The sequence below is a fragment of the Panthera onca genome, chromosome B3 (assembly GCF_046562875.1).
Source record: "Panthera onca isolate mPanOnc1 chromosome B3, mPanOnc1 haplotype 2, whole genome shotgun sequence".
Lineage (NCBI taxonomy): Eukaryota > Metazoa > Chordata > Mammalia > Carnivora > Felidae > Panthera > Panthera onca.
In genome coordinates this window covers 84,661,229-84,688,648 of record NC_138344.1, presented here as the reverse complement: position 1 = coordinate 84,688,648, position 27,420 = coordinate 84,661,229, and the positions used below count along the sequence as shown (strand labels likewise).

The 27,420-nt window shown below is 36.4% G+C and overlaps 1 protein-coding gene across 2 annotated transcripts in view; it reads right to left on the bottom strand.

Moving 5' to 3' along the window:
• Nucleotides 1–27,041, bottom strand: part of BRMS1L (BRMS1 like transcriptional repressor) — a 29,993-nt gene extending 2,952 nt beyond the window's left edge. The window contains exons 1-9 of one of the 2 annotated variants that reach the window (XM_060619534.3): nt 26,689–27,041; nt 23,341–23,431; nt 18,681–18,808; nt 16,540–16,619; nt 4,097–4,193; nt 2,779–2,862; nt 1,583–1,647; nt 827–866; nt 233–380 (exon numbers count right to left, since the gene is read on the bottom strand). In XM_060619534.3, the coding sequence (XP_060475517.1) occupies nt 233–380; nt 827–866; nt 1,583–1,647; nt 2,779–2,862; nt 4,097–4,193; nt 16,540–16,619; nt 18,681–18,808; nt 23,341–23,431; nt 26,689–26,830 (875 nt within the window). In that variant the 5' untranslated portion in view covers nt 26,831–27,041. The remainder of the gene's footprint in view (nt 1–232; nt 381–826; nt 867–1,582; nt 1,648–2,778; nt 2,863–4,096; nt 4,194–16,539; nt 16,620–18,680; nt 18,809–23,340; nt 23,432–26,688) is intronic. The other variant, XM_060619535.3, reaches the window with a different exon arrangement.
• Between the last annotated feature and the right edge of the window lie 379 nt (nt 27,042–27,420).

Sequence of the window (27,420 nt, the reverse complement as noted above, 5' to 3'; positions counted from 1 at the left end):
TTCCAACATTTCCTCTTGTGTTAATGCTTGTGCTCAAGAACTTAATATGTGACACTGGTGTATAAATATTAACACTGGTGTACATACATGCTAAACAAATCCTATGCCAAGAGAAAGGAAGGATCCATAGGCAAATAATGGTGCGTTACGAATGCACTACGGACAAGGCAAATATTTATTGACAACAATTGTAAATTTTAATACTGAGCAACACTGAAATGATAGTTTTTACCTTGTAGGACATTCATCTTTTTTATCAATACATATTGTTTGTCCACGTATATACCATTCACCATCATAATATAATCTTCCTTCTTCAGATCTAGCACTGTGCAGATGTTTTTCCAGTTTCACAGGCGCTAAAGGGATCAGTTCAAAAACTGTTACATTAATAAGACATTGTCAGAAGAACAAAAGTGCAGAACATTAAGAAGTAACACCAATCCATGCATATATGTGAAAAAAACACTAAAAGTAGTTCTTAGATATTAAGTCCAAATCTAATAGAAATAAGAGAATTTAATTTCTTACATTTCTTTATAGAATTCACTAAGTTTTAATATAACTACAAAATGAAGCTGTACAATGTACGATAAATCATCGGTGAACTAGACAAGTGCCAGAAGAAGGGGAAGCAGTTACATTATCAATTATGAGTGCCAATTTTAAGTAGGATTTAAGACATCATAATTCCAAGAGTAGTGTTCACTAATGAAACGAAACCACTGATGGCGGGGGAGAGCTCTTTAGTATGTGGATGACTTAATGGCCCTGATCCAACAAGTCTCCACAGAAGAGATCCCTGAACTTAGGTTATATGACTTACGTTCTGTCTTCACTCTGTGTGGACCCAGTGTAGCCATTGCCTAATTAAAAAAAGAAGACACTGACTGAGTTTACAGACTGAAAGTATATTTGGGGGTCTATTTAATGTATACAACACTACTCAGGACCTCAAATAACTAACAGTGAAATGTAATCTTCAGCGACTCTGATAAATTGTTAATGTCTATGACCATAAGGAATATGTATATGTAAAGAACAACCATTTCTCCTAGAGGTGTTATCAATACCTGAAATGATCTCTCTCAACTAAGAAGTTTCTGAAAACGGAAAAATTTTAAGAAAAATAAGTCTCCACCTTCAAACAAGCACAGAAAATTTTGTAATTCTTGAATGTTTAATGACAGAACACAAGACATACGATAAAGTTCAAATACCCACTTTGAATTCATTCAACAGGTATTTATTGAGTGCCTTCAGTGAACCAGGACTGGGCTAAGGACTAGGCACAAAAAGGTTATTTATTATTTTGGGGCAACCTAAATAAATGCTTTTCTGTACTTTTGCATAAATTATTAATTACATTATTACAGGAAAAAATACAATCAAATTGCTGACATGTCTCTCAAAATATTCTTGCAATCCACTGTTACCTGTATTAGTATTAACTGCCATTAAGAGAATGTTGCAAAGTAAAGCATATTAACAGTAATATTTTGATGTAGTAGTGAAAAACCACAGAATCTTAAAAAAGTAGACTATAAGAAGATACTTGTATTCCATTGCTCTTTAATCATACCTTCCTAATTGTTGTCCAGTCTTCAAGAATATCAAGATCTTGTAGCATATAAACTATATACGGACGTGGAAAAGTCAAGGTCAATTTAGCTGTAAGAATTTCACACTTTGAATTGTATTTCCAAACTTCCGTTTTTCAGAGAATTAGAACAGTGATTTCTGGACATAATCCTTTGGCAGGCTGAATTTTAACTTCAAATTAGTCTCCAAAAAACTTAGTACCAGGATAAATATATTCCAATATTTTAGATGCTATAAACCATATTCTCTTAATTCTTTGATATCATTGATTATAAGACATACCACCAACCTAATCACTGTATTGAGGTGGGAATGGGAAAAGGTAGTGGCGTTAGGGGAGGGCACCACAGGGAACACCAAGATCGAAAGCATATATTATTTTAATTTAAAAACATTCCGGAGCCCCTGGGTGGCTCAGTCGGTTATGCGTCAGACTTCAGTTCAGGTCATGATCTCACAGTCTGTGAGTTCGAGCCCCTCATCAGGCTCTGTGCTAAGAGCTCGGAGCCTGGAACCTGCTTCAGATTCTGTGTCTCCTCTCTCTCTGCCCCTCCCCTGCTCATGCTTGGTCTCTCTCTCTCTCTCAAAAATAAATAAACATTAATTTTTTTTTTTTTTTTAGGATCTTGGGAATATTTTTTTTTTGAAATTTATTGCCAAATTGGTTTCCATACAACACCCAATGCTCATCCCAAAAGGTGCCCTCCTCAATACCCATCACCCATCCTCCCCTCCCTCCCACCCCCCATCAACCCTCAGTTTGTTCTCAGTTTTTAAGAGTCTCTTATGTTTGGCTGTCTCCCGCTCTAACCTCTTTTTTTTTTTTTTTTTTTTTTAATTTTAAAGACACTCCAATTTCAGAAACATTGAAAGTGTTAAAAAATAAACATATGAATTAAACAATCATGCTTTAAAGAGCTAGTTCATATCAAAGCCTTTGCGAACTACAAAGCCATATTAATGGCTCAACTTCTACTCCCTTTAGAGTAGTAAACTCCCTCCCTACCCCTCTTAATCCTAAACTATATCCTTCTGCCTTCATTCAGTTTTAGAAGTCATCTTTTTCCTATTATAGAATCATGTAAATAAAGTCAGTGTATACTAATAAAAATTACAAAGATATGCACAATGCAAAACCATATGCACCAAGGCAAAAACAAATTTAGAAAAGGATATCTGAAACAACAACTGGCTTCTTTTTGTCAGGACTGAAAGGATCCTTCCTCTTTTTTCTTGACTGAAGCTCATCATTCCACAGCTCTGGCAAGTAAATAAAATTGAGTATTAGCTGATTTCTGGAGATCAAAGTGGGGGAAAAGGCTATGTAATTTCATGGTAGCAAAATTTCACTGATAGTATATATATGTGACTATGTAATTTCCTGAGCAGCTATATATTTATAAAATTTCCTCTGCCTTTATTAAAGTAAAAAATCAACTTGGCACTTAATGACTAATAACTGATGAACCACAGGTCAGGTACTTTGTTAAATATACATTACATGCATTGCATCCTCTAATCCTCAAAGCTATCTCTGAGACAGGTAGTCCTATTATTTCAATTTTACAGATAAGGAGACTGATTTAGAAAAGCTAAAGTAACCGTCACTCATATTCACCCAACTAGTAGGGATAGGGGCTCATCTGACTCCACCGTGCCTACCAAGAAATAAAACTTTTAAGAGGTAAAGTAATACACACAAATGACCTGTAGGATAACCCAATACATCTTCAACCCACTGTAGAAAGCTTTTCCATAATACCCCTGAAAATACCAGTTTCTCACTGGACTGATCTAATTATTAAGAAGTTTTTCCTTTTTCTCAGACAAAAATCTACCTCCCTGTAATTTCTATCTAGTTTGTGTGTTACCAAGAAGAAAAGATTTTTATTCCTTCTTCCACCTGATCTTTCAAGATTTAGAGGGAAGAACATATGCTGTAGTTGTCTTTCAATACTATTCATACATTATAACAATATCTTTATTATTCTTACAATATACTGTTCTTACTTCTATAGTTCCTTTCACACTTTCCTTTTGTCCCTTTTCATGTGCTCCATTTTCTGTCTTTCTGAAATGTGAATTCAAATCAAAGCAACAATCACAAACCTATCAAGTTCTTTAGAAGCCTCCCCATTTCCCCTCTTATTAGGACTTCATTTACATAACATTTATATTAGGAGACTAGGATATTATGAGACACTCCAGTAAGCCACAGGTTCAGTGTCACTTAAAGTAAATATCACACATATCACACCACATCATTCCCATTACCTGAGGTAATTATCTTTTTTTTTTTTTTTTTTTTTAAAGAGCATGCATTCACAAGCACACATGAGTGGGGGAGGGCCAGAGAGGAGGGAGAGAGAATTCCAAGCTGGCTCCAAGCCCAGCACAATGCTGGGCTCAGTCTCACGACTGACCGTGAGACCATGACCTAAGCTGACATCAAGAGTTGGACACTTAACCAACTGAGCCACCCAGGCGCTCCCACCTGAGGTAATATCAATGCTGTGCCTATCCTCTTCAAGCCTTCTTATCTTCTCCTCCAGTTCACTCTGGACTGTATCATATAACAAAAGCTTTTCACTCTGAAAAAAAAAAAAACAGATTATGCTTAAGTAGAAATAAAAAATCAGTCCATCTTAACTGTGAGTACTAACTTACTCTTAAAGTACTTTAACACATGATGCTTTTGTTTGCTAACTTAAAACCTTTAAAGATAAAATGCCAAATACATGAAAGAAATAAAACCAGAAAGCACAGAATCTAAATACATATTTAAACACATACAATTAAATTGTTTAAGAACATCTAAATTTATATGTGGTATGGAGATGAATGTTTATTAAAAAAACTAGTAAGCTCCCATGGCCTCTTTTAAGTATAACCAGGTCCTACCTGTCCGTATAATGGAGAACCTGTCCTATAAAGTGTGTCATTATAAAATGGGTGTTTTCTCTTTGCAACAGTAATTGGGCCTTTATTCCTCACTAATATCTCAACATATTAAAATAGACCACTGTAACACAAAGAGATTCAAGTATGAATTCTATAATCGTTTAAAACAATCTAATTATAGTCAAAATCGTAAAACTATACACTACATCCAAAAGACTATTTACTGGCAAATCAGACTAGAACCCAGGTCTACTAGTTCTAGCCAATTGTTCTCTTAATTATAAAACACCATATGCCTTATTTTAAAATCCATAAAAGGTACATAAGTATAACATATAGATTCGTTATATAAAAAGCTTCTGACAGATTCCCAACCCACCACATGCTTACTCTAGTAAGTATAGTAGGCTCCTGAGACATAGATACGGCGTTCTGGTAGAGACTATTGGAATACAGGTAGATAGGATTTCTTGTGAAAGGCACAAGCCACACCCACTTGGCAGCACTGCTAAGTGTGAATCATTAAGTCCTCTCTTACAGGTTTGAAATTTAGAGTCTACACATGCTTGAAGGTTCTCGTGAGTGGTAGAGAGAAGATAGCTTTTGTCAATTTGAGGCGAGCCAGGACCTAGAGAAAGCAAAGCTGAAGAAGACTAAAACTAGATCTCATATGAAAAATCTTCCAGGCTGCTCTCTAAACTCACTTCTTTTTGGTTGTTTCCTCTGCCTTTGGTAAACTGTTATGAAACATTCCGGCCTTATCTACATTGTGCTACAAGCATTGGGAAACATTATATACCAGAGAAAAATGGAGAGCAGGCCCCAGTCACAGTCAAGAGAGTGTGACAACTATAAATAGATCCAGATTCTTCAACCAAAGAGGACTCTGAATGCAGAGTGAAAGTGATAAAGATTTTAAGAATATGAAACCTTAACTGCTGCAGTCTCTTTCCTTGTTACTGATAAATTTGCTCTAGGCCAAGCAAAAATTCTAAAATGAGTCCACTAATGGACTTTCCTTATAAAAACAAAAAAACACCACCACAATGGGCCTGAAATGTTTGATGCTTTGAAGGCATCTCTAAAGATATAAGTTACAGTTTAAAAAAATGTTTTTAAACATTTTATTTTATGTTTTGAGAGAGACAGAGCACAAGCAGGGAAGGGGCAGAGAGGGAGACACAGAATCAGAAGCAGGCTCCAGGCTCTGAGCTGTCAGCACAGGGCCCAATGCGGGGCTGGAACCCACAAGTGTGGAGAGATCATGACCTAAGCCTAAGTCAGATGCTCAACCGACTGAGCCACCCAGGTGCCCCTAAGTTACAGTTTAAAGTGTACAAATAGAAGTGCCTTGAATCTATTCTCAGTCTTATTTCTTTGTCCTTGTCTCCCTATCCCCAAGCCCATAAGCCCTCAAAAGACTTTCCTGAATTGGAAAAGAAGTCATTGAAAAGGCAGCTAGAGGACACCTAGAAAAGAAAGGCTCATCCAAATTCCCTTGCTTTGGTGCTTGTAGAGACTTCTTTGTTCAATAGGTAATTTAGTTTATTTAAAATACTTATATATTTGTCTTCAAGGTCCCATATCCTTCCAATCTCCACACCTAACTTCCCTTTGAACGTGGACAGGAGTTAGTGACTCACTTCTAATGGATAGAACGTGGTAGAAATCTAGGTCATAAAAAACATCGTCGCTTCAGTCTTGTCTCTTGGATCACTCGCTCTGAGAGATGCCAGTCACCAGGTCATGGGGCTCTCAGGCAGTCTTTGGAAAGACCCAAATGACTAAGGCTTGCAACCAAAAACCATTAAAACCTGCCAGCCTTGTGAGTGAGTCACCTTGGAAGCAGATCCTCCAGCCCCCAGTCAAGCCTTCAGCTAACTGCTTCACTGGCTGACCTCTTTACTGCATCTTTATGGGACTCCCTAAGGCAGAACCAATCAGCTAAGCTGCTCCCAAATTCCTGGCCACAGACACTGCAAAATAACAAATGTTTATTGTTGTTTTAAGTCACTAAGTTTTAGGGTAATTTATTATAACCAATTGGTTATATTGTATTGGATAACCAATACAAGAGGTCTCAAAAAACTTACTCCTATACACCTTGTCCCAAGAAGCCACTCTACCCAAATGAAAAGGAGAAGGAGATCTAGTGGGAATGATCTAGAGGGAAAGATCTAGCAGGAATTTCTACGGTGGTGGTGAAGACACACCCACGAAGACAGATGCTGCTGGCTTAGAAAGCATCTGAAGGAGGCTGCAGGATGGAGCAGGAGGACAGGGGATCTAGGGGTAAAGGGGATGCTCCTCATGGATTATCTGATGCATTTGATCACAGGGAAAACAGCATCAGCGGGGCTTTCATAGATCTGCTAGAGCTCTGAGAAGAATTGACAAATAAGACTAAAAGTAAATGAAGCAATTATTAATTCCAAGGCTACAAATAGAGTTGTACAAGGAGCGCAGTTTGAGCACAGTATAACTCTTGGCTCAACAAACAATATTTACAGTTACAACAAAAACAAAAACTGAGACATAACAGTGTAAGAATGGGATGAGGGAAACTATTATGGAATCTTTAGCTTTCATAACAGGACACAAATAGATAATATTTAAAACTGATACTATTTAGAATTATGAGGGCAAATTCCAGAAGCAGTAACTAAAAGAGGTAACCGCTGCTGGGACGTAGAATTTAGAGATGGGAGAGGGGGCTGCTGTGTTTCATTAGAGGCCTGTGTTTTCGGAAATATGTACACACATTACCTGCTAAAAACAAATGTTTAAAAGTATTTAAGCTGTATTAGCTAAGTATTTAGAGCTGTAGGGAAATCCTCATAAAATGCTGCCTGTAAAAAAGTTATGATACAAAATAGTATATATAGTCATACCAGTGATATGAAAATCAATTATACACACATACACGTAACAGATTTCCTCTGCTTGGTAGACTATAGTTCGTTGCATTTCCTCCTTTAGACCTATTTCTCAAGTTTTGTTAGTACTTATTAACGTTATAATCAGAAAAAAATTAAATAGATAACCAAAGTCAGAGCCCTAAAGAGCCTCAATCTTCTCAAAAACTAGAATCCTGGGGCGCCTGGGTGGCTTGGTCGGTTAAGCATCCGACTTTGGCTCGAGTCATGATCTCGCAGTCTGTGAGTTCGAGCCCCGCGTCGGGCTCTGTGCTGACAACTCAGGGCCTGGAGCCTGCTTCAGATTCTGTGTCTCCCTCTCTCTCTGCTCCTCCCCTGTTCATGCTCTGTCTCTCTCTGTCTCAAAAATAAATAAATGTTAAAAAAAAAAATTTTTTTTTTTAAAAATTAGAATCCTAACCCTGAACCCTCAGGGTCTGAGATCTTGCCACCACCTGCTGTTGATCTTAACACTCATCTCCAGCTCTGTGGGGAGGCTTAAATGAGAGAACCTAAAAAAAGCATCACCACCTGTCCCAGTGTCTGGCACACTGTAGTATTCTATAAATGTGATCTCCTTCCTTATTTTGACACAAACCATCTGCTAACTCGATTGCCTCTGTGGTGTTCTGGCATGCGCTCTGTATGTATACCCACACGAACATGCCTAATCTCTGGTCCTGGCCCCTCTTTCTACCTGCTGCTAATCAAACTTATTTTGACAATTGGCAGTGAATCTGCCTTCTTCCCACTTCCAGTGCCTCTCAGTTATTTCTATATGAGCCAAATGTAGAACTAAGAAATAAGCAAATAAAAAGCCCTGAATAACAAAGTTCAGATTTAATGGTAAATTGCATGAATGACTAGAAACATCAGAGGATTTCAGTCCTGGTTCTGCTGCTAATTGTGTGACCCCATGCAAATTACTTAACCTCTCTGAGCCCCATTCATAAAATCAAGATAATTCCTTTCATAAGGTGTGGTAAGGATTAAAATGAGCGTGAATATAAAATTTATAACACTCTAAGTTCCCTTCCAGCCTTTATTTCCTCTGTCTAAAATGCCCTTGAACCACTGGTGAGTATTATATAAGTAAATAGATCATTTATAATATTAATATTAAGCATTTAAAAAACAAGCCATACCTAAATTAGAAGAAATTTAGGTAAATAATTGGCATCTCTATGGAGGAGGGAAGACTTTCAAAGCTGAAAAATGATGGAAGAGAAAGAAATATATTTGTCTATGTAAAAAATATTATTTGAAAATACCTTGTGGACTTTTATTTCTGACAATATAGATGAGATATTGTCAAAACAAAAACAAAAATACTCAAAACCAAACAGAACTTCCCAACATACCTAGACAGATATTCTAAATAAAATACCACAAACATCTTTTTATAAGTATAGTTAAGCTCTTAAAAAAAGTAAAAGATATCCTCAAGGACCAAAAATAAAGAGCTAAAAACCAGCATGCTAACCTGGTTTGAAGCTATGGTTTCCTTGAGGTTATTTGCAGGTGTCAATAACCTAGAGGCATGGTTTTTAGTGGCTGTTTGGGAAAAAGATCTGGGGACTAAGCAAAGCAGGGACACAAGAACTGGGATTCCTGCATAGCTCTGAAGGGTTATACCTTCAAGGAAAAGGCAGACTAGAAAAGATTCGCCTGAGGGAAATGCCTATGTGTCAGGCAATAAATGGAAAAGAAGTTTTTCCAGCAAATATGTCATCTTGGGCCTGACCTCTACATATCTGAGATTCAAATATAGATTACCTGCATCTTCTAGGAAATTACAAGCCAAAAAATTAAAGCAGATGTGCTATTGGCACAGCAGGATGCCTAGTTCAAACAAACTAGCAGAAATAAAAGCAGATACTATCTGAAGAACCACATCCTCTGTCCAAGGCTCACAGAATTCCTAACAATAAAGCCTGCTATAGTCCAGAATCATGAAATAAGGAAAAAAGCTGTGAGATTTGTCAGAAATTTAAAAAAACACACACACACAGCAGAAATAGACTCTGAAGAACTTCAGATAATGTTATATTAAATATAATGAAAATGAAAGAAAGGCAATACCAGAAAAGATAATATCTGAGAAACTTCCAGAATGAGTGTAAAACAAATTCTTAGATTCAGAGCGCATAACAAATCCAAGTAAGGAGAGAAAAATAATCTCTGTGGAGACACACTGTAAAGGAACTGAATAACAACAATAAAAAAGGCTTAAAAGTAGCTAGTGAAAGGAAGGAAAATAAAGTTATCTAAAAATGGGACTTCTAAGCAGACTGTGGAAAGTAAAACCCTAAAAATGCTAAGAGGAAACAATTGTCATCCTACAATGTTTTATCCCCTTGAACTGTCCTTCCAGAATTATTACAAATAAACCTATTTTGGACAAATAAAAACTGAGCTTACCACTAAGGGACTCTCTGAAGAAATGTTAGGATGTTCTTCAAGAAGCAAAGAATGAATATGCAAGGAGGGGTTGCAACTCAAAAACAGTGAGCAAAAAAAACTAGTAAAGTACGCATAAACCTAAAAAGAACTACGTCAACTAAATCTAGGAGATCAAAATAATGCTTCATTTGAAAGGTAAAAAAGCAAAATGGAACTAAAGTACTGAAAACTGTAACTTGTACTTTGGCGGGAGTATCTAGAGTTAGTTCAAGTGTCCTTTAATTCAAGAGGAGGACAGAGTTATTAATATTTGATTCTAATGTAGATATGCATGGTGAAAAATTAAGCTAATCATTATAGAAATAGAAAGTATAAATGTATGATAACAAGTTTTAAAACTCAATAAATCACACACAGCCAGGAAAGGTCAGAGAATAAAAAAGGATAAAGCAGAAAAAATAGAAAATATAAAACAGGTTGGTATTAAATATCAAAAAATCACTACAAATATAATTGGACTAAATTTACCAGTTAATAGACAGAGATTCTTAAAATAGTTTTTAAATCAACACATTAGCTCTTTATTTACAAATAACATGCCTATAATATACCATAAGAAAGTTGGAAGAAAAAAAGAATAGAATAAAATGAAGAATAAAATTTGGCCAGTAAATGCCAGGCCAAATAAAACTACAGAAGCTATTTTAATTATCAGACAAAATAGACTTTGAGGCAAAAATCATTGTTACAGAGTAAAGTGCTTTTAAAAAGGATAAAATGTTACACTTATTAAGAAATATAAAAATTCTAAAATAAACTGGTAGATATATAAACCATGAGAAATTAACATATGCCATTTACAATAGCATAAAAAAGAACAAAATACTTAGGAATAAATTAAGGAAATGAAAGACTTGTATACTGAAAACTATAAAACACTGATGAAAGAAATACAAATAAATCAAGACCTTCCTAGACTGGAAGACTTAATATTGTTTAAAAAGTCCATACTAAAGTGATTCACAAATTCAATGCAATCTCTATAAAATCTCAATGGAATTTTTTTTTTACAGAAATAGAAAAAAAGACTAAAATTAATATGGAACCACACACACACACACACACACACACACACACACACCCCAAAGAGCCAAAACAATCTGGAGAAAGAAAAAATGAGGCTTCACATGACCTAATTTCAAAATATATTACAAAGCTATGGAAATTAAAACAGTATGGTACTGGCATAAAGACAGGCATATAGACCAATGGAAAAGAGCTCAGAAATAAACCCATGAACACATGGTCACCTAATCTTCAACAAGGGTGCAAAGAATACATAATGGGGAAAGGCTAGTCTCTTCAACAAAGGTGGTGTGGAAAAAATTGGACAGCCACATGCAAAGGAATGAAATCTGACCCTTACCTTACACTATACACAAAAATAAATTCAAAATGGGTTAAAAATTTTAATGTGAAACCTGAAACTATAAAGCCCCTAGAAGAAAATATAAAGGATAAGCATCATGACACTGCTTTTAGCAATAATTTCTTGAATATGACACCAAAAGCACAGGGAACAAAAGCAGAAAGAGATAAATGGGATCATGTCAAACTAAAAAGCTTCTGCACAACAAAGGAACAATGAGAGTGGAAAGGCAACCTACCGAACGGGAGAAAACACTCAAAAATCATGTATCTGATAAAGGGTTAATAATATTAAAAACACATAAGGAACACAATTTATTTATTTTTTTAATCTTTATTTTTGAGAGAGAGAGAGATACATAGCATGCAGGGGAGGGGCAGAGAGAGTGGGAGACACAGAATCCGAAGCAGGCTCCAGGCTCCCAGCTGTCAACACAGAGACCAACACAGGGCTCGAACTCATGAACTGCAAGATTATGACCTGGGCTGAAGTCAGGACGCTTAACCAACTGAACCACCCAGGTGCCTCTAAAGAACTCAATTTAAAAATTAGGACTTGAATAGACCTTTCTCCAAAGAAGACATACAAATGGCCAAGAAGTACATGAAAAGATGTTCAACATCACTAATCATCAGAAAAACGCAAATTAAAATCAGTGTGCTATCACTTCACACCTATTAGTATGGCTGTTACCCAAAAACCAAAAGTTAAGTGTTGGTAAGGATATGGAGAAATTGGAACCCTTGTGCACAGATGGCAGAATTATAAAGTAGTGTGGTCACTATGGAAAACAGTATGGAAGTTCCCTAAAAAATTAAAAATAGAACGAAATGATCCAGCAATTCTACTTCTGAGTATACTCCCAAAAGAACTGAAATCAGGATCTCAAAGAGATTTGCACTCCCATGTTCATTTCAGCACTATTCACAATGGCCAAGATGTGGAAAACAACCTAAATGTACACTGAAGGATGAATGTGTAAAGAAAATATGATATATACATACAATGAAATATTATTCAGTCAAAAAAATTAGAACATCCAGGGATGTCTGACTCTTACCTTGGTTCAGCTCATGATCTCACAGTTCCAGAGATCAAGCCACACATCTGGCTCTGCTCCGACAGCAAAGAGCCTTCTTGGGATATTCTCTCTCTCTCTCTCTCTCTCTCTCTCTCTCTCTCTCTCTCTCTCTCTCTCTCTCTCTCTCTGCCTCTCCTCCGCTCACACTCTTTCTCTCTTTCTCAAAATAAATAAACATTTCTTAAAAATTACGAAGTCCTGCCATGTGCTACAACATGGATCAACCCTGAGGATAATATACTAAATGAAATAAGCCAGTCACATACAGACAGGTATTGCATGATACCACTTATATAAGATATACAAACTAGTCAAACACGTAGAAGCAGAGAGTAGAATGGTGGTTGCCAAAGGCTAGGGGAAAGGGGACATGGAGAGTTGCTGTTCAATGGGTATAAAGTTTCAGTTATACATCATGATTAAGTTCTAGAGGTCTGTTGTACAAAAAGTGTGCCTATAGTTAAAAATATTGTATTACACACTCGATATTTGTTAATAGGATACATCTCATATTAAGTGTTCTTAACCACAGTTAAAAAAAATTTTTTTTAAGAAGAAAAAAGAAAAAGATAAAAGAAATTCCACAGGAGATAAGTTTCAGCCGGGAGCTCTGGAATCATGAGCATTCAGTCCCCAGGACTGTACCATCCTTTTTGATCAAAGGAATCCACAACAGTGGACATGCATTGTGGGGCATCTCATTATCAGTACCTTTGGCCTCCAGATCTGAAATGGTGAATGACTTTACTACTGTGAAAAGAACGGTATGTCGATTTTCTTAGGGCATAAAGAAGAAAACTAATAATAATAAAAAAACAATAAAGGAGGTATTAACAAATCCACCATCACACGGAGAATTCTAACACACCTCCTTCAGTAACTGAAAGATGAAGCAGACAAAAAATTAGGATAAGTCCATACATAAATAAATGAACGGAAAGTGTTATGAGGAATAAGATACTCGCACAAAGTATTTCTCCCCAAAGTACTTATTAATCACAATAAGTAAAAAAAGTAAGTTTACTTAGAGAAACTTGGAAGACACCACACCGAAGTCAAGTGATCAAAGTGTACATCACCAATAATGGTACATGTCAAAATTGTGTGCTACCTAATAGAATTCAGTGAAAAAAACACATCACTATTGTGATATTCTTACTGAGAGGCAAAACCCAACTCTAATCATGAAGAAAAAGCAGACCAATTCAAAACTGACATTCTATATAATAACTGGACTGAAATTTTCAAATTTGTAAAGACCATGAAAGTCAAGGAAAGACTGAAGAATTGTTCTACATGGAAGGAAACAAGACATGACAACTAAATGCAAAGACAAAGACAAGTGATCCGAACTGGATCTCTTTGCTCTAAAGGGTATTGTTGGGACAACGGCTGAAACTTAAATGGGGTCTGAGGATTAGACAGTAATAATGTATCAGTGTACATTTCCTGATTTTGATGATTATAGTATCGTTATACAGGAGAGTGTCCTTCATTTGTTGTATTCAGGGGTGATGGTGCATCATGTTGCCAACTCATTGTCATCTTCATCAGAAAAGTTCTTTTGTACTTTCTTGCAACTTTTCTATAAGTATGAGGCTGTTTAAAAATATACAAAGACAAGATGTACTAAGCACCCATGGAACTGATGAATGCAATCTTAACTATATATTTCCATGGAAGAGAAAAATATGGGATATTCCTAACTCATTTTATGGATCTTGAGATCAAATCAAGGACAGTATGAGACTTAAAAATTAAGTCTCACTGATAAACATAGAAATGAAGCTTCTAAACAAAATATTAGCAAACTGAATCTGGTAATTCACAGTAAAAATAATTATTCCAGGAATCCAAGGATGGTTTAACATTAGAAAATACATTAAGAGCAAAAAACATGACTAATTCAACAGATGTAGACAAAGCCTTTAATACAATATAACAACTATCATGGTAAAAAAAACAAAACAAAACAAAAAAACCTTAGAAAATAAGAAATAAAAGTAAATTTCCTTAACTTGATAAAGAGTATTTACCAAAACCCAACAGTAAATATTGGAAAACCATAAGAAGCACTCCCTTAAAATCAAGAACCCAACCACAATCTGCTTTCACTGCTTCTAGTTTATGATGTTCTATCAGTGCCACTAAGACAAAACAAATAAGAGGAAGATCAGAAGAAACAAACTGCCATTATTAACAAATGACATTACTATCCACATGGAAAATCTAATGAGTTTGTAATTAAATTATTAGAATTAAGAGAGGTAGATAAGGTTGAATATCAATATACAAAATGATTTTTTATACAGCAGCAAGAAATAAAAAGTAAATTTTTTAAAAAATGTTACTAAACAAGAACAAAAAATTTTAACAATAACAAGTATAAGAAGAGCAAGGTAAAATTATCAGTTTATTGAACTACCAAGACTTACTAGACTGAAAGCAAGGTATTATGCTACCAGTGCAGAAGCAGTCAAACAGACAAATGAAACAAATTTAAATGGCTATAAACAGGGGTGTCTGGGTGGCTCAGTTGGTTAAGTGTCTGACTCTTGATTTCAGCTCAGGTCATGATCTCACAGTCTGTGAGATCAAGCCCTGTGCTGGACTCTGCACTGACAGTACGGAGCCTGCTTGGGATTCTCTCTCTCTCTTTCTCTTTCTCTATGCCACTCCTCCCCAAAATAAATAAATAAACATTAAAAAAAAAAAAAAAAAACAGCTAGAAACATTCTGGCATATAAGTGGACATTTGATATAAAAAAGATGAAGAAAAAAGATGGGGGAAAAAGATGGAATTGCTGATTCCTGGTATAACAACAGAGTATGGAATAAACAGTGTCGACGTTACCTATCCATATGCAAAAACAAATTAGATGCATACTTTATACCACATGCAAAAATGAATTAGAGGTAGTCTAGCAATCTAAACGTTAAAAAGCAAAATTTCAACGTTTAAAAGCAAAATACATTTTTTTTTACTTCAAAATGGGAAAGACATAGAAAGCACATATCATAAAGGAAAGATGATAAATTCAGCTACATTAAAATGTAAAACGTTTGTTCACCAAGTTATCAAAAAGAGTGAAAAGACATTCCATTGCCTGGGTAAAAATATTTGCAAAGCACATAACCAGCAAAGCATTTATATCCAGAATATATAAAGAACCTCTACAGTTGATGAGGAAAACACTAACAGCCCAACATAAAGGCAAAAGATATGAACAGGCACTTCTTAGGAAAACAAATCCAAGCAGCCAGTAAACATCAAAAAGATGTTTCATCTCAGCTGTAATCAAGAAAATGAGGGATGCCTGGGTGGCTCAGTGGGTTGTCTGACTGGATCAGGTCATGTTCTCACAGTTCATCGGTTCAAGCCCTGCATAGGGCTCTGTGCTGACAGCTCAGAGCCTGGAGCCTCCTTGAGATTCTGTGTCTCCCTCTCTCTCTGTCCTTCCCTCTCTCTCTCTCTCTCTCTCTCTCTCTCTCTCTCAAAAATAAATTAAATAAATAAATAAATAAACAAATAAATAAATAAATGAATGAATAAAATGAAACACATTCCACCATTTTTTTAATCTACTCTTAATATTTTAATAATTTACAAAGATAGAATAAAATAATAAAAGATAAGAATGATGACAGAATTTGGTATCTTATTTCCACTAATGTATTTATGATCTTACCTATGTTATATGAAAAGTTATCTGCAAAATGAGCACTAGTTTTAAACACTATCCAAAGAGACTTTCTCCATAGAGAAAAATACATCTATTTTTTCCCCATAAATAGAGAATTCTGTCCTAAGATGAGGAAATAGATCTAGAGAGTCAAATTAATAATAAGCCCAACATTCCAACTGTACCACTAGATTCACACTTTTTTAGTCTAAACTTGAATATTATACTAATTACACTAATATTTTCAGCAATGCCAAATGACACGATCATGACAAAGTCTTTTTAAGGTAACAGTTGCAAAACTTCTAAAATTATCTCCCTTCATTCTTTTCTATGGTCCCTTCTTTGTGTCCTATTTACAATACAGCTTCTGCTGCACTTGTATTAAAAAAAAAAAAATCATACAAGTGATAAACTAAAGCACAATTTAATTTTGTTTCACTTATTTTATTTACTTTACCTACCACACTCAGAAAGACTTGAAGGGCTGAAATTAGATTAAAAGTAAAAGTAAAATAACAGTACCTCACAATGCTGGCGAGAGGCTTGAATTTCACATTCATATTTGTTCTTTACAGATTCTAAGCAGAGCTCTCTATAGATTCCTGCAACCAAACACAATTACTCTGATTACGTTAGCATTAATGAGTTTCATTAACACTTCCCTACAGGAATTCTGTCCAACTGTATTTTATAAGATGAGTCAGGAAGAAACTGACAAGTGATTCTAACTTAATCTTTAAAAATTGAAAATAAAAAGGCTCAGTTAAAATCCATATCAAAGCAGCCTAGAGAATTAAGAATTTAAGAGCGAGGAAGAAACAACACTGCAAATTTTAGTTCTTACTCCATTCTTCTAAAGAATACTCCTAAAATGTTTGATAGAGAATGAGAAAAATGAAAATAAAACTCCTTTCCTATGAAAAGTAATCTCTCAGGACTCATAATGGAAATAGTCAATAAACTCTGGTTTCATTAATCACATATTCTCCAAGTAACAAGTGGATACCATAACCAACAAAACCACTATTTTTTTTAACTATTATTTTCAGAGTCCAAACCTTCCAAAAGGATTAATGTATAAACTGATACAACAAAATGTATAAACTGATAATGATGTTTGAGTGCTCCTGATTTTTCTAGAGAATGGATGCTCAAGAGAGTTTCACTTCAAGCTACCTGAAAGCAATAGTATGAAACAATAGTGCAAAATAGTATAAAACGTGGCGTGCAAATACACCATCACAAAAATGGCAAACAAAGGCTCTAGATGTATACACCAAACTCAGTTCCATAGTTGACCCTAGAAATGTGATTCTTTCTTATACAGTAAAGGCATGGGACAGATATCTGGAACTGTGCCATTAGCAACACATTCGCACACACAATATTCTCTGTACAAGAGGCCACATAGTAGAAAAGTGAATAACTGATTCAAGTAATTCTTCCTAAACATCCAGTAAGTCTCACTTAGTTGTTTTTTTTTTTTTTTTTTTGTTTTTTTACTATCTTCTTTTAACCTCTTTTTTTTTCACTTTTATTTTGCAATGAATATAGACTGACAAAATGTTGCCAACTTAATATAGTACAGGTAGTTCCCTTGGACCTTTCACTCAGTTTTCCCCATGATAATATCTTACATAATTAGAGTACAATATCAAAGCCAAGACATTGACATTCATACAATCCGTACACTATTCAGATTTCACCAGCTTTGTATGCACTTAGTTACTTGAGTATGTATGGGTATAGCTTTATGCATCACTTAGTTCTTTTAGAATGTCAAAGAAAATTAAGGACTTGTTTACTTTTCAGAGTGTGGTAAGCCAACTTGTAAAAATAGCAAGTTAAGTATCATATCTACATATTCAATATTAAGCATTCAAGAATAAAATTTGGTTTAAGGTAGAAATAATACAAAAAGAACCTATTATGAACAATGCTTTAGGTATTACATAATAGGTACAGGAGGATCAATTAGTGTCCCCCAAAAAGAAAAATAAAACAGCACCTCCATTAGTTAAAATTCAGTTTTAGTCCAACTATGAAAAAACATAAGTGATCTTCAAACAGATGTATCCTTTGTCATGTGTGCTAGGACACAATTCTGAGGCTGGATTCCAATAATAACAAAAGACTGAAATTTAACCATACAAGTATAGTATATTTTCATTTATTCATAGCCACAAATCAGTGACCAAACTTATCAAAATTATAAATTATCATTAAATTACAGAGTTGAAGACTAATTCCCTATTCCATAACATCCTGATCAAACGTTTTGTCGATGTTTTTATAAATAAAAAAATCCTTGTCACTCCTATAGATGAAAAGTACTAAGAGTACTAAGTTGAAACTTAATTTAGGTAACAGGAAAATTCAACTGAAATACTAACAGTTGCTCTTAATAAAAGTATCATGTCTCTAATTGTTTCACATGTGGAAGTATCGTCTCAACAACACTGCTAGCAATCTGATATCCCACAGCAGCAGAGGAAAGCAAGAGGCATTTAATAAATGATTGTGGGCTGATTGAGTGAAATGCTCTGTTCACTGTAAATATATTTGTGATTTCACTAACAAGAAACACTCACTTGACAAACACCTTTTAAATCTAGTGAAGAGTTCATATTCTACTAAATGGAAAAGATGTTTCACTTTCCTACCTGCTACCTTTGTACGAATTTGCATATTTTCTTGTAAAGTTGCCAGTGGTTCCAAATATTCTGGTGCTTTTCCAGCTATGACTTCTTGTAGTTTTGCATCCACCTGACTTAATCGTTCTTTATAAAGTCTTAACAAAGCAAAAATTAAAATATTAATTTTAAAAGCCCAACAAAGGCTAACATACCATTTTAAACATTATCTCTTCCTAATATCATTCATATTCTAATAACCTACCAAGTGTATTTTTTTCTTGATCTTAAGTGAAAAACTCAGTTACATTACTTGACTTTATGCACATAATCACAAAGTAGATTTTATATTTAGATATATCATTCTTCAATAATTAACTCAGTACAAAAAATACAACTAAGCTACTACTTTTTTGCACTCTACATGTTTGGTTTTGTTTTAACTGCAGAACAATAAATCAATTCAAGGAGAAAAGGTTATTTAAAACACTTTTAAAAGAAACAAAAGAAATTGGGGCGCCTGGGTGGCTCAGTTGGTTAGGCATCTGACTTTGGCTCAGGTCATGATCTCACAGGTTCCTGAGTTTGAACCCCGCGTTGGGCTCTGTGCTGACAGCTGAGAGCCTGGAGCCTGCTTCAGATTCTCTCTCTCTCTCTCTCTCTCTCAAAAATAAACATCTAAAAAATTTTTTAAAAAACAAAGAAATCATTTTGAACACTTTAGATATAAGCATTACTAGTTGTCAAAATAAAAAATTCCCTGGCTTCTCTCCACCTTTCCTGAAAAACAGTATTATAATATTCAGCCTACTTGGTTTTTAAAGAACAAAGAGGAAGTAGAGTGATGAAGGTAAAAACCAATGGCTACAGAACTTGTGTTCTGGCATACCCAGTTTGTCTGGACTGCAAATGAAGAAGGTATAACAAAATGGTTGCTCAGTGGATGCAGAAATGAAATATGGGGCTGGGAACCCCTGTTGCTGTATTTGTGAGTTTACATACAAATACTCTAATTTGCCAGCTGTCACACCTTTAACTTCACCTTGATTATCAATGACAGACAACTCAAAGTTTACTTCTGGCAATAATCCTACAGGATAGAACTCTTTTTAAGGATGGATGTCTACATTGTCATTCTTTACAAAAGGCACTTGTGATCCTGGCTTTGTGCATTTCATAGATATCCTAAAAATTTCAAAGCAGGTTAACAATTTAAGATCATCTGTAAATTCTTTTTTTTGACATTCATTACTTTATCAAGGGTGAAGAATATGTCACAAGGATGGCATGTAGTAAGTTCTAAAAGAAACCACTGATTATGCTTGTAGGTGTTAGTATAACTAGCAGTTAGCTTTTGAAAACATTACAATACCTGGCTTTCATATAAAAATTATCTTTCTTCGTGAAAATATGAAGTGGGGGCACCTGGGTCCTTTAGTTGGTTAAGCATCCAACTCTTGATTTCAGCTCAGGTCATAATCTCACAGTTCATTAGACTGAGCCCCACACTGAGTGCAGAGCCTGCTTGGGATTCTCTCTCTCTCCCTCTCCTTCTGCCCCTCCCCAACTTGCTGTCATGCACGCTTGCACACACTTGCACATACTCTCTCAAAAATCAATAAACTTAAAAGATAAAGAAAATATAAACCAATACAATTAAGACAATCAGGGAGGGGGCTGGGAGGATGGGTTAAATAGGCAATAGGGATCAAGGAACGCACCTGTGATGAGCACCAGGCGATATATGGAATTATTGAATCACTATAGTGTAGACCTGAAACTAATATAACACTGTATAGTAACTAGAATTAAAATAGAAGCTTAAAAAAAAGACAAGAAAATCAATATTGAATGTCTATAATTGATCATTATAATTAGCATAAAGATTTGTATGATTTTGAAGTATTCGAGCAACTTTGAGTATTAATACAATAAATATTTTTCTAAACAAAAATGGAAAAATTATCTGAGTTAACTACCAAAATAATACATTATCATCTCTGGGTTAAATTTTTCTAAAACTCAAGATACAATGATAAATGAATGTGCAAAGTCAAAAAACTATAATGTGATAGCTACAGCTTTTGAAATCATAAATACAACTTCAGGCAAAATGCTAAAAATTCAATACAAATGATGAATGTACTAGAAAAACATCAGCCTTAAAATATCAATAAGGTATCCTGAATAGGTGAACAGTGTCTTGAATGAAGAGGCTATGTGAATTAACAATATTCAATTAACTACCCTTTTAAAAGAATAGATTCCTCAAAATCAGTATCATTTCAACAACCTTAAAATTCAAGTATAAACTCACCAAAGCCAAGAATCAGGAGTCCCTTAGCAGCAACCACAATACTATTCAGAGTAGATGCCCAATTAATGTTTACTGGATACTGAACATTGAAATACATGAAAATTTGGGCACTGTAAGTTCCTCTATCTTTTTTAATGAAGTGGAAGAACCTTCCACCAATATCCAAACTGCCAAATGGTGGATTTTCTGCCTTATGAAAGAAGTGCTATTATGCCCTCTGGTGCTAGAACAGGAGAAGCAGGAGAATTTGTTGATGTTGTTGTTATCATATCTCCCACCTCTTCTACAGAGGATTTGAGACTGCTCACAGTACAACAGAATAAAAATAGCAACAATGCAATTGGGGCAGATAAAAAAAAAGATAATTATAAACCTGATGCAAGGATTATTTCTTTCTAAAACACATTTCTGAATACCAATTTCTTCTTCTTTTTTTTAATGTTTATTTTTGAGAGAGAGAGACAGAGCATGAGAAGGGTAGGGGCAGAGAGAGAGACACAGAATCTAAAGCAGGCCCCAGGCTCCCAGCTGTCAGCAGAGAGCCTGATGCAGGGCTCGAACCCACAAACCGTTTAAGATCATGACCTGAGCCAAAGTTGGACACTTAACCAACTGAGCCAACCAGGCACCCCTGGATACCAATCTCTTGAGAAAGAATCCTATTAATAGTGGTAACGGGTCTGCTGTTAATATGTTTCTGAGATGAATGAGGCTGGTGGGAGAAATGGCTGGTAATGAGCCATGAAAATGCAAAATTCAAGGCAACTGCCAGCCCCAAGATGAGCAAGAGTAGGCTTAAAGACTGACTAGGTGCAAAGTTCTCCTTTGTAATATATTATATTAGAGCTTTACAGTACTTTTCATTTCTTGGATAACCATAAAATACACTTTAAAAGCTCAATAGGTGTATCTTAATTGTGTGAGAATTATTCATTCATGGATTACCAGTGCTAAAATATAAAAATACAAATTTGTTTCCTCTTTTCCAGAATGATTCTGGATGAACTCTCCATGTTGCCCAAATAATGGATCCCTTGGGGATCCAAACTGATTCAAATTTACAATCAATAATGTAAATCTTTAGAATAAAAAAATGATACCATGTTTTTTAAAGCCAAAGTTTTAAATTTTGGATTATTTATATCAATATGTTGCACTAGCTTGGAACATTTATATGTTCACGTCTCATACCAATGAAAGTTAAGACCAGAAATGTCATAAACAGCAGGATTCATTTGATAAACAAATCTGTCCCCTTTTAGTCTGGCAATTCCAGATATTAACCATGTTTTCATCTGTTCTCTGGGCCTCTCTAGGGAAGAGGTAAGAGAGAAGAATAAACAGCAAAATTATGAAGAATTAATGAACTGAAGAGCCAGCTTCCAAATAAATTAGGTGTCTATAGTCTCAGAAGTTTCTTTCATTTACAATTCCTAACACGTAGCTATATCCCATGACCTTGCCAGCAAGTTCTGAAGTAAAAGCTCACATTTAAGATTTTTTTTAAATATGTATCTGCATCTATTCTGTTCTCTCAAATCACTGGGGCCCATTCTTGTGTAACCAACTTCTCATAAGAGTTCTGGCATTATAAAGAGGGGGAGAAAACAGTATCTAATAAGCACCACTATGTGCCAGCCAAGACTAAGAATTTCACCTACTGCTCATACAATCCTAACAGTTCACAATAAAATAGCTACTATTACACCTTTTTAATCTGTGAAAAAAGCCTGGATTCAGAGCCTGTGCTCTTTCTACTCCCCTATATTTCCTCCAAAGTAATGCCTTAGTGGAAGGAATGTCACTAGGAAGTCACTAGTCACTAGTACTAGGAAGCAGAAGGCCTAGCTTACTTTATCACTTGCTGATGAACTATGGGCAAATCACTTCACTCCTCTGAGCATCAATTTTCTCACAGGTAAGGATGGATATCTGCCAACCTTACACAGTTGCTTCCAGAGGCAAACTAATGTGAAAACATGTATGTATTACCCAATGTTGATTAAAACAAAAATCACATGCCATTTTGGGGAAATATTCTGTTATTCTAAGATTTTTAAAAAGCTTTCTTTATTCAATCATTTAACAAAGAAATGAAAGAAGCAAATTAGAACCAAGGGTCCAACCACCCAGGGAAAACATTTTAATTACCAACATCCACATAGAAATCTTATTATACACCCCCAAACCTGTCTCAAAACCCTTAGTTTAGTTAATGAGGTCTTCAGAAGGCAAATAGTTGAAGCCTCTTTTAGAATAGTCTCATAAAATACAAAAAGGAAAATAGTTCAGTGAATAGAATTTCTCTTGTGCCAGTATACATGTGACATGGTTGAGATTCAGTGACAATGACCTTCTGACATCACTACTTACTGATCCTTGAGATCGGTAAACTGTTTTTCTAGATTGGACATTTCATCTAAACATTCCATTCTTCTTCTTTCACAGTCTTCATCATCCATTTCTATTAATAAAAAGACAAATAGCAAAGAAAAAAATTAATTTTATGTTCCAAATTATCTGAATGTTAATTCAAATGGCTAAAGAAAAAAAAAGAAAGAAAAAAACTGTAATACGAAGTTAGATATGCAAGGCCTATATTAAGCCTTAAGAGAAAATTAATGTTTATCCAAAATAATTTCTACTAAAGGTTTTAACTTAAAATATAATTGAGAGTTAAAGCTATAGCAATCTCTAGACCTTTTTGTTTTTATTCATTTTCAAATCACTTTAAACGGCTGACATCAAGCTTTACTCTTAAGTAATGAATCCATTTTTGGTTTATGTTCCTTCAACTCAACAGAACTTAAACACCAAAACGATTATGTCCATTAAAGGCTAATATTGCTCAAAAACACTTTTAGAATCCTTCTTTCAGAACTGCTTACATGACAGATTTGCCAGTTACAAAAGAAGAAAACTAATCTCATTCTGTTTACCACCAGATTTGTTGGTCTCTTACTCATATTCTCATTGTTCCCTCTCCCCAAATTACTGTAAGTGAGAAAGAGGAAAATGAAAAGAAAAAATAAGCAAACTTTTGAAGGAAAGCAACTGTTAAATTACCAGCTATCTCCTATATTCCTTTATCTTCTATTTTTACATCGCATATATTTCAACATAAGTGAAATAAGCGAAGCGTAAAATGATCTGCATCTCGATCTTCATTAAATAAAGGTCAAGCTATGGTAAAGAGTTAAACACACCAAGGAACAATAGGGTTCATTTTTTTTAACTTTCCTAAAACAGATTAAAATTATTTCTGATTCTTAATAGCTTACTCCTGGGCTATTTAAAACTTGGTCACGCAAGATGACTCACTTCCCAGTATCTCTGGATAGTATAGGTTTTTTTCTGTAGCTTTAGGACCTGCTCAGTACCAATGTTTGAGAAGAACAAAACTGTGGAAGTTTAACATGAAAGCCATTCAGCAGAAAAGAAATGCTTTCACAAGAAGCAAAACTGCATAATTTATTTAAATAGTTTCTTTGCGCTTAAAAAAATCTGACATAGGGGCGCCTGGGTGGCTCAGTCGGTTAAGCGGCCGACTTCGGCTCAGGTCATGATCTCGCGGTCCGTGAGTTCGAGCCCCGCGTGGGGCTCTGTACTGACTGCTCAGAGCCTGGAGCCTGTTTCGGATTCTGTGTCTCCCCCTGTCTCTGACCCTACCCCGTTCATGCTCTGTCTCTCTCTGTCTCAAAAATAAATAAAAACGTTAAAAAAAATAAATAAAGATGATACAACTGAAAAAAAAAATCTGACATATAGTTCAAATTATTACATTCTTCACAAATTAAGTTGTCCATTATTTTCTGGGAAGGAATAAAAAATCAGTGAAAAATCACTGAGAATTTTAACAAATAGATGTCACTTTGTGAGATCTTCAGCTCTCATCAAAAAACAACACTTGGAGATAAAATGTTTTACAAATCTAAAAAATGTGTTTACACACAGCCTAGGTGTTCTTTCTCTGTATTGCTCACTTTTGAAATCTCACCTACTTTCACGGTTACACGGATGAATGACTTCCAAATCATGCTTCCTAGCCCAAGCAGGTCCCAATGCTACATTTCCATCTGTCAGTTGACACTCTGACTTAAATATACCACAAGCACCTCAAAAGCAACATGTCTGAAATACTCTATCTTCCACCTTCATCTCAAATATTTCACTTTTCTATTTCTATTCATGCTACCACCATCTCCTCGTATCTGGGGTTTTCCTCTTACCTTCACTCCTAAACTCGCATTCACCAATTGTGCATTGTGGTTTTTTTTTTGTTTTTTTTTTTTTTCATTTTTGAAATCTTTTACATCTATACTTCTTTCTCATTCTCTAGCTCAAATCCTCCCAACAAAATCGGTTTCTCACTCTTTTGAATAAGCCTTAAACTCTAGTAGCCTTTGCATTTTTTTCTTACATTCCTCCCAAGCCAACATATCACCCCAATCCAAATTCTACCCATTCGTCAAGATAATTGAGGTAATCCCACCTTCTTCAACTAGCCTTTCCTGGCCACCCTATTCAGAAAAGATTTCCTCTGGTCTCTGAAATCCTACAGCATTGTTTACAGTTAAGTATTTATTTGGCAGTTTAATCAAGTTCTGGTTTATGACAACTGTTTAATTGAGAACAGATCATAACTATTTATTTACACCTCACAGAGTAGTGTCCAGTGCATCTCAAGGAAGTCACTCATAAAGGCCTATTTGGAATGGCTAGTTTATTGACTGAAATTACGTACTTCCATGGAGATTTGCTTTTAAAGAGAAACCTGAAAAGAGGGTGTCCGGGCATTAACAGATTGTCATCAGTCCTTGCTTTACATAACCAATAATCAGGCCAAGACGAGAAAGTTTAAGTTTAATTCTCATCATATGGAAAGAAGAAAATCCAGGCTGGCATATATTCCATTTCTCTTTTTAATAACCATCCTGAAAGTGTGCAAAATCCATCTGTGGTGGTAATCTGCCCCCCCCCAGTCCCCCAAAAAACCTACAAAAAACCTGAAACAGCCCCAAATTGGAAAAGATTACAAGAAAGAAAAGATTTGGAAAATTTCAGAGTTGCCCAATATCTGCCAGTTTATAAGTATATGAAGATCCAAAATCACCCCTGACGGGCTCTCAGTCTTGCAAAGTTCAGACAGATGCTGTAAATGGGACAGCTCCAAGTCGGCCCCCGCAAGAACGCTGATGTCAAGTGCTGACTGACAGGCTGACTTGGAAGCTGAGATTAACAAATTCTAAACCAGCCAAGAGCCGGCACAATTCTAACCGACCTCGGCCCTGACAACCCATGTTGAGAAGTAAGGGTTGGAAAGATGAAAAATAAGGAAAGAAGCCGGTGGTCTGGGGGTAAGAGGCATTTCCAGGGTCTCCCAGACAAGCTGCAAGGCATTCCCCACTTTGGTCGACAGCCGTGGGCACTGCCCGGAGGTCCCCAAGGCTGGTCCGACGGCGAGCAGGACTGCGCAGCGTCCGGGAACTGGGCGAGCCCAGGCCCGCGCTGGGTCCCGCCCCGCCAGCAGGGACCTGCCTGGAGCCAGGCAGCGCCCCACGATGAGTCCGGGTGCTGCCGAGGGCCGGGAGCCAGTCTCCGCCCCTTCCCTCTCTCCCCGCCCAGCACTCCCAGCAGGACGCAGCTGCCCGGCGTGCGGAGAGCGGCCTGTCGTGCGCCGGGCGCAAGGACTCAGGGTCCCGGCCCCGGTGGGTTGCACACCTGAGCTATCTCCATCCTCGGAGACCGACGAGCTCTCCGTGTCCTCGTCCTCTGAGCTGCTCCCCTCATTTTCGGCGTAGTCCACCTCCATCTCATCGTGATGGTTCGTCTCCTTCTTATCCCCTCGGGAATGGACTGGCATTTTCCAGCCGCGCCGTCGCTTCCCACTCCCGGCGCCCAGCCCAGCCACCGCCGCTTCAATGAAGGGCGCGCCGAACGCCCCGACCCACCCAGCGGCCGAGCGCGTTCTGAACCCCCTCAGCTCCTCCCCGCCCCCGGCCCGAACCTCACAACCTAACCCGCAAGCTCTGCGCTGGGAGCTCTGCCATTGGTGGAAGCAGTCCTCGAGCCGGGTGGGGTGGAGCTTGCCTTGCTCGGGTACGGTTGGTTGCCCGTAATTACGGCGCGGCCTTGCAATGTTTGTCGGGAGTTGTAGTCCTTACTGCTTAGACCTGCAGGGGCTGCCGCCTTCCAAGCTTCAACAACCGCGATCATTTCTTGCCTGTGGACTTCAAGTCCCACAAGGCACGAAACCTGATAGACTCGATCGCAGTATATAAACTAAACAGAAACAGATTGTGTGAATTTGGTCTGTATTTATTCTTTTCCCGCCAAGTGATTGTCTGAGCTCCCTGGCTATCCAAGATGTTACTGTCAGATGTGAAAAGGTGTTTTGCCTGAGGGTTTTCCTCCTCGTCGAGCCTGGAGGAACTGGAGAAAAGTCTCTTATAC